The 8,607-nt window shown below is 32.4% G+C and overlaps 1 protein-coding gene across 1 annotated transcript; it reads right to left on the minus strand.

Moving 5' to 3' along the window:
* Positions 1 to 3,052: 3,052 nt before the first annotated feature.
* Positions 3,053 to 5,125, minus strand: LOC130807299 (chlorophyll a-b binding protein 3, chloroplastic). The gene is made up of 3 exons (XM_057672454.1): positions 4,690 to 5,125; positions 3,850 to 4,011; positions 3,053 to 3,753 (listed from the first exon to the last, which is right to left on the minus strand). The coding sequence occupies exons 1-3, from the start codon at positions 4,810 to 4,812 to the stop codon at positions 3,244 to 3,246; spliced, it is 795 nt and encodes a 264-aa protein (XP_057528437.1). The 5' UTR covers positions 4,813 to 5,125; the 3' UTR covers positions 3,053 to 3,243.
* Between the last annotated feature and the right edge of the window lie 3,482 nt (positions 5,126 to 8,607).

Below are 8,607 nucleotides of genomic sequence, written 5' to 3' on the forward strand. Positions count from 1 at the left end.
AAGTCCACACTTCACTAGGGAGAGCAATCCTAGATTTGTTCCCCCTAAAACGTTTTCCAACATACGGCTTACTTCATTCTAATCTCTAAATATATCAGCTTTTACTGTGTTTCTTGAGACCACTTTAAAATCAAAATTCACACTTTTAGAGTTCTCCTAAATCCAATATGATCAGCCATAGTAAGATGATACTCATGATGCACAATCATGCTAACTAATGCATTTCTGGGAGATTGTTGACTAAACTTGTATTTGCTACCGTTTTCGAATGTATTAGCAGAGTCCTTCATAGTTGCTTTTAAAAGTTATTTCACATCTACATTGTTTTTGACTTTCAAACATTTCTTTAAACGATCCTTTAGATGTGTGGTTTCATTTTTACCACCATCAGCAAACAACTTCTTACAACTACCACATTTTTCATACAATAAAAGTAAGTTTTCTATCATTAGCACCAATAATATAGCCCTCTCCACATTCAATATCTTCATTATTTTCCAAATTAATTAGACTAGGAAGAGTTGTAGAACTAGCATATTCATTATCAAAGTCCATCCCTATTTAAATAAAAAAAACAACAATAATTAATTACATAATTGCAAATTAATCATCTCAAAGTCCATTACAAAGTCAACATTCAACATCTATATAGAGTTATTGAAAGTTCAATTAATTTTCAAAAAGCCAAATTCAATTATCACATTATCATATTCAACATCTATCAAGATTAACCCTAAAATTAGCACATTAAATGAAACCCTAAAATCATGATGTTTGCAGAAATTCTAAAATAGAAATCCAAGTTTAATTGCAGTTTTTTGCACATTCAACATCTATCAAGAATAACCCTAAAATTATCAATAGTTAATTAGATATTTGTAGAACAATACAAATCATGATAGACCCAAATTAATAAGAGATTAAAGAAATAAGAGGTATCCTAAAATTTCATCGAATTCTAGACCGAATGGTCGATGAGGAAGATGAAGCTTTCAGCTTCCTCTTGCTTCGTCAATGGCAGTTAGCAGTCGGTTGTCGGTATACTTGCTTTGTTAATGGCAGTCGATAGTCGGCAGACTTGCTTCGTTAAAGCAGTCAAAAATAATGGTTGATGAGGACGAGGAAGCTTTCAGCTTTCTCTTGCTTCATTAATGGCAGTTAGATCGAATGGAAGGGATGAAGCAATGGCTGTGTGTGAAGCGTCGAATCAGAACTCAGAAATGTGAGCTTTGAATAAGTGAAGATTAGGTCAACTTATTTTTATGACAAACTTAATCAAGGGTTAAGATTGAAACCATTTGGAATCAATGGTTGAAAATCTAAAATTCATGTGCAGTCGAAAGTTGTAAGTAACTAGTTATTGAAATGTTATCAGGATTGGTTAGGGATGGCAATTTAGTCTGAATCAGTCCTTGGTCTTATCCGAGAAAAAGATATCCGACGTCGAATATGATTATATGATCCAAGTGCGATTCAGAGACGGACCGGAGATCAACCTCATAAAAAATCCGATACTCTGACCCAACTCCGACTCGACCCGACATCCTACTTCAAATTTTAATTTAAGCCATTTTTTATTTTGAAAATTTTGAAACATCTAAAAAAATAAATTTAAAACAAGATTATTCAAATCAAATTTGCGAATTTGACTTCTGAGTGACTGGGTCTTATATAGACTTGTTGATATGTCGTTTAATTGCAAGTGCGATTAAGTATTGTAAGTTTGATGAAGTTAATGTACAAAACTAATCAAAACAATCGATTAGACTATTATAGACTTACAGTCTAACAATGAAACCTAAAACTAACTAAATTAAACTCTTGATAACGTAACCTAAAACTGCAATTGGCGAAGTAAGAGAAAGCTGAAAGTTTCGCCATTCTCATCGACCATTTAATCTGGAATTCGAAGAAGTTTTAGGTTACCTGTTCTTTCTTTAATCTCATATTAAGTTGGGTCTCATGATTTGAGTTGTTTTGCAAATATCTAATTAACTCTTGATAATATTAGGGTTAATCTTGATAGATGTTGAATGTGCTAATTTTAAGGTTAATCTAATTAACTGCCATTGAAGTTGGGTTTCCATTTTAGGATTTCTACAAATATCATGATTTTAGGGTTTCATATAATGTGCTACTTTTAGGGTTAATCTTGATAGATATGTATGTGATATTGTGATAATTGCAGTTGAGTTTCTGAAAATTAATGAACTTTCAATAACTTTTGATAAATGTTGAATGTAGACTTTGAGATCGTTAATTTGTAAATATCTAATTAACTATTGTGTTTTTTTTTTTTTAATAGGGATGGAGTTTGAGAATAAATTTTCTAGTCCTACAACTCATGCTACTCTAATAATTAATTTGAAAAATAACGAAGATGTTGATTGTGGAGAGGGTTATATTATTAATGCTAATGGTAGAAAAATTTACTTCTATTGTAGGGAAACATTTTACTCATGTACAGGTTGGCAAAGAAATAAAAGTGGTTGTAAGAAGTTGTTTGTTGGTGGTGGTAAAAATGGAACCACATATCTAAAGGATCATTTAAAGAGATGTTTGAAAGTAAAAAACTGTGTAGATGTAAAACAACAACTTTTGAAAGCAACTATAAAGGACTCTCCTATAATACATTCGGAGTTGGTAGCAAATACCGTCATGTCGACAATATTCTATAAATTAGCATGATTGTGAATTATGAGTATTCTCTTGCTATGGTTGATCATATTAGATTTAGGAGATACTCTAATAGTTTGAATCTTGATTTTTAAGTGATCTCAAGAAACACAATTAAACCGATATATTTAGGGATTAAAATGAAGAAAGGCATAGGTTAAAAAAGTTCTAACGGGGAACAAATTTAGGATTGCTTTCACTAGTTACATGCGGACTTGCAACAATCAAAGAAAAGGGTACATAAATGTGACAACACACTAAATTGATAATAATTGCATTTTACAGAATCAACTTATCACGTCTCTTTCCTTTATTTTTAAATTAGTGATTTGATGAACAATATATTTAACTAGTGATATTTTAAAGGGAAGGAGTATTGACAACAATAGATTTAATTGGACTCTGAGGGCGAGTCATTCTAGATGAATGCATTCACATTTTACATTAATGTTCGATTTCTAGATTTCACAAGAACTATCCCTTATGTGCAGAACAAATTATTCTCATACATTGTGGCATTAGAGCCCTTCAAACATTTTAAAGATCATATACAGACTGACTAATAATTTATGACCCAGGCACAAACTTAGTGGCATATACCCAAGCATTGTTAGCCACAGGATTGTCAAGGTGATCCAATAAATTCTCCAAAGGACCTTTCCCAGTGACGATAGCCTGCACAAAGAATCCGAACATAGAGAACATAGCAAGCCTTCCATTTTTAATCTCCTTCACTTTGAGCTCTGCGAAAGTGACCGGGTCATCAGCTAAGCCCAACGGGTCAAAGTATTGGCCACCTGGGTAGAGGTCATTACCCTCACCAACTCCATCCAAACCATTAATACGAAAACCTTCAACGAGGCCCATGAGGACTACTTGGAACCCGAGCACAGCTAGAATGCTTTGAGCATGAACTAGGTTGGGGTTGCCCAAGTAGTCTAGTCCTCCTTCCGAGAAAATTTGAGCTCCTGCCTTGAACCAAACTGGCTCCTTAAAGCTCACTCTAACCCATTTTTGTAAGACTTCTGGGGTAATGCATCCAAGAGCTCCGAGCATTGCCCAACGTCCATGAATGACCTAACAAACAATTAGTATTAGCTAAGTTATTTATTGGGTGTTATTATATGGTTCGGAAATATAAAATGATGTTTTAGTGTTCTGTAAAAAATGTACCTCAAGTGCCCTGTTGCGGGCGAAAGCCTCAGGATCAGCAGAAAGACCAGCAGTGTCCCAACCATAATCACCAGGAAATTCTCCAGTTAGGTATGAAGGTGTTTGTGCTGAGAATGGTCCTAGGTATTTTACTCTGTCTGGTCCATACCAAAGATCATTTCCCTAAAACCATGCACCATCCATAAATTATTTACTTTACGCACCCTAAACTGATACTAAAAAGTTCGTATGGTAAATGATTTTGGTGTATTGGTTGATCAAATATAAAAAACAAAACATTTGATAAATGATTTTTAAACCCGCTGAAAATTGATTTTTGAAACCCTTTGCTTTTGGCTTTTTAAAGCATTTTTCATGACAAATTCCAACAAACAACAATTAATTTTACTTATGACGTTCATAAAAACTGACTTTAAATGGCCAACTTAACAACTAGAAACCAATCAATAATCATTTGTCAAATAGACCAAAAAATATACTTCGACTCAATCTGACTAGCCACTAACTTAAAATCTATATACTATTGTCATCAGAGTAAGGTCAGTTTTCAACTAGTTAGGAGTATGAAGAGCATAGAAGCATCGATCCTGAAAAAAATTCATTTAAATTTGCTAAACTTCTTTGTATTATTAATATAAAATTATAAAACTCGTGATTATGTTTCTTTTTTTTTTCAATTCATATTTAGTATATTAAATATAAGACATCTTGTATATGCTAGCTTGTTCTTTTATCTTTAAAAATCAAAATGACGAAATATTTGAGTATTTTATGTTACTCAAACTTGTATATATCATACGTGAAACTCGAACACGAGCAAGCAAAAGAAAAAGCATGTACCATGGTGAATTTGGCAGAGCCCATGGGAACAAGATCTCTGAGGGAGTTGGCATTGGCTCCTTTGGGTTGGCCAAGAAAAGGCGTTGGTCGAAGCACACTACCAGAACTTAGCATGGAAGCCATGACAACAAACCTCTCTTAAAACTGAGTTTTTGGTGGGTTGTTAGTAGAAATTAAGGCTGAATGATAAATGTGGAAAGGGCTTGAATAATGTCATTTATAAATCAGCAATTTGTCTGTTGAAGAACTGAGTTGAAAGTGTTAGTGGTCATAAATGAATTAAGGATAGTTGGCAATTGTTGTGGGACCATTGAGACTCGTATTACCCAATGGAGTGCTTCCTAAAGATATTATAATCCTTTCATCATATCCTGATAATATCATCCGAATTCCCAAGTATCCATGATTTTATCACTTTATATAAATTGGATTTATCTAATAGCTAGTTTCTTTTGCGAGAGAAGTGTCTCAAACCTAATTCATTAAAGATTAATGTTTATTTACAGTATTTTTAATGTTTATTTATACTATGTTAATGCTTACTTACTATATTCTTAATGCCTACTTTTAATATTTTAAATGTCTACTTATATCATTCTTAATGTCAACTTACAATATTGTAAAAAAATATATAATGTCCTGATCCAATTAAAGATGATTTCTCAAAGAGACCGTCTCTCACGTGAATTTGTGTTATCTAATTATCTCACAAAGAAATACTTCCTCCGTTCTTTTTTACTTGCAACATTATTGACTTCGACACTATTCATCAAGCAAATTGACTTTTATATTGTCGGTAATCTATAAGATAAACATAGTCATATGAGATCTTGTTTGAATCATTTTGATTCAACTAATTTCTAGTTTCCATAATTTTTTGATATACATAATTAGAGATATTAATGATTAAATTCATACATTAATAAGTGTGAAAAAGCATATGTTGCAAGTAAAAAAGAATGGAGGAAGTACGTTAAGAATCATTAATTAAATCATTTAACTAATTTTATTTTAAAATATTCCTCTAAAAATTCTTTTTCTTATTTACATTAGTAAGTACAGATAAAATATCACTATGTCCTAGATAATATATAAGACATTGTTCTTAAATGAAGTTGTTTACATGAGCTAATTAATGCTCTATGTCTTGTCGAATAGATTAGACAAATCCATATAAATTTAGACTTATGAAAATACGATCAAATTTAATCTTGATTTTAAGTTTAATAGGAAAATTATTGGTAATAATATACTTCCTTTATACCAAAATACTTGCACATATTGATTTTTTACGCAAACCAATGCGCTAATTAAATTTTTAATATCTTTAATTATGTATAACAAAAAATTATAAAAATTTGATATAATCTTTGCATTTTGACGAATAAAACAAGATCTAATATCACTATGTTTTAACTTATAAATTAAAAATTAATCACAAATTAAAGGTGATGAATGAATAGTGCATAATCTTGTAATGTGACAAGTAATATAAAATAGAGGAAGTAAAAATTTTGACTCTTATAATCAGAACATGATCTGATAAGTAGAAAAAATTGGATCCATTCTGATTGCAATCTGAATTCGACCATTTTAGCTTTTTTTAAACTTCGTCAACTTTCAGTTATACGTCATTATTGTTTATTACGACCATTATATAACTAATCACCATTTCTTTGTTACAGTATTAACGACCCTTTTGGTTAGTGGTTTTGGATGGTGGTAATGAAAATGATTTATAGTGTAAAATTTCATCAAAAGTTCTATATCATTCTCATGATAATGAAACTTTGGTCACAAAAAAGTTTTTTTTGTTTACAAATTGCCTTTACCACCTAATACCTCTCCCAATAGTTATGCACTGGAATGAATTTTATGAAGAAAATAAGATGATTGAAGTTGGAGAAGCATGACATCAAGGTAGCTAAGATATTTTTCAATCAAAATTCCACTAGCTTTCATTCTCATTGCCACCGTGTATTACCACCTACTAAACAGGCTGTAAAATCCATAAATTCGTTCTTTTATAAGAAAACCAGACAAATTCTGAGCCTGGCTCGAATTGTTTAACTAATAAATGTTATTGTAATTTGTTTTAATGGCAATTAACTAATTAATCGAAAACTATATGAACAAGAATGAAAATTTGAAAATTTTGAAATAAATAAATCTCAAATTAGGGCTAACTGTGATGAAAAATTAAAACTAGCCTAAATAAAAAAGATAAATAAGATAGAATCAATTTAAGTTTAACCCTAGGAAATAATTAGTTAGCATAACAAATAACTCGAAGTTCTGGAAAAATGCGAATGCGAGTTATAGGGACCACCACGAGTTAGTATAGAGGTCCCGATCCACAACGAATTGTTGTGGACCACTGGACTAGTTTTCGCAATGAACGTTAAATGAGTGACATTTATTGCTCATGTGTTGGAATTAGACATATAATATATTATTGGAAAATTCTTAAAGTTAGTTTTCAATTCAATTGGACTTGAATTGGTGTGATCTGTTAATCAAAAGTTATAAATAAATAAGTAAATATGTTTGAAATTTCAGCTCAAAACTTCTGCATTTTGAATATTTATTATAGCTTGTTTGCTTCTTTTTTCTTCAAACTTATTAAATTACGCAAAAATCATTTTTCAAGATCTATCGTTATTAAAACAATAAGAATTATTCTGAAATATTTCAAAATCACTCAAGATAAATATAAACAACCATAATGAGTAAAGTACCATAAATCTTCCAAATTAATCATAAAATGTCTAACAACTATTCTAAATAAGCATTAATAATGAGAATAAATGCAAATAATTATACTTATTAAACTTGACAAAATTGAAACACCGGAAAAAGTTGCTTTTCATTATCTCAAACCGAAATAAATAATACAAGATAACCCTAGGTACTTAATTATGGTAACCCTCGGATTAGGAAAGCAATTACCAAAAATAAGGAAACAAATAATTATCAAGCATATCCCGGAATATCATTCACATATTCTCAATACCCCCCCTCAAGTTGGAGCATGGGGTTCAAAAATGCCCAACTTGGACACAAGTAACTCAAATTGGAACTTCCCGAGAGCTTTAGTAAAAATGTCCGCCAATTGAGAAGAAGTGGAAACATGAGATGTTGTAATTAAACCCTCGGAAATAGCATCCCGCACAAAATGACAATCAACCTCAATGTGCTTCGTACGCTCATGAAAAACCGGGTTTTGTGCTATATGTAAAGCAGATTCACTGTCACAAAAAAGTGGAATAGCCTTGGGATGATGCACACCCAAGCTCAACAACAAACCTCTCAACCATTTCAACTCACAAGCAATGGCGGCCATCGCCCTGTATTCGGCTTCAGCAGAGGATCTAGACACCGTATGTTGTTTCTCGGTCTTCCATGAAATTGGAGAATGGCCAAGAAACACAAGCCAACCAGTCAAAGACCGACGAGTGAGAGGACAAGCCGCCCAGAGAGAGTCACACCATCCCTGTAAGGTAAGCTCACTGTCTGCCCTCAACAAAATTCCTTGTCCACGAGTACCCATCAAATACCGAATCACACGCAAGGCAGCCTCCCAATGTTCAATGCGAGGCTCCTGCATAAACTGAGACAAAATATGCACCGAGTATGCTAAATCTGGGCGAGTAACTGTAAGATAAATCAGACGACCCACAAGTCGTCTGTAAGACGCAGGGTCCGATAGACGATCTCCTGTAGCAAGACCAAGTCTGTGGTTTTGCTCCATAGGAAAACCACAAGGCTTCGCCCCAAGTAAACCTGCCTCAGAAATAATATCCAACGTATACTTACGTTGACAAAGAAACAGACCTTGAGAACTTTTAGCAACTTCAATACCGAGAAAAATATTTCAAGCAACCCAAATCTTTCATTTTAAAACAATCACTAAGATAT

This window comes from Amaranthus tricolor, chromosome 3, assembly GCF_026212465.1.
Source record: "Amaranthus tricolor cultivar Red isolate AtriRed21 chromosome 3, ASM2621246v1, whole genome shotgun sequence".
Taxonomy (NCBI): domain Eukaryota; kingdom Viridiplantae; phylum Streptophyta; class Magnoliopsida; order Caryophyllales; family Amaranthaceae; genus Amaranthus; species Amaranthus tricolor.

What these genes read in the sequence shown, in the direction of transcription:
- LOC130807299 (XM_057672454.1), bottom strand. Translation starts at nt 4,812, where the DNA reads ATGGCTTCCATGCTAAGTTCTGGTAGTGTGCTTCGACCAACGCCTTTT. An exon ending in GCTCTGCCAAATTCACCATG is followed by an intron (nt 4,012 to 4,689) that starts GTACATGCTTTT and finishes GCATGGTTTTAG; the next exon opens with GGAAATGATCTTTGGTATGG. An exon ending in CCCGCAACAGGGCACTTGAG is followed by an intron (nt 3,754 to 3,849) that starts GTACATTTTTTA and finishes ATTGTTTGTTAG; the next exon opens with GTCATTCATGGACGTTGGGC.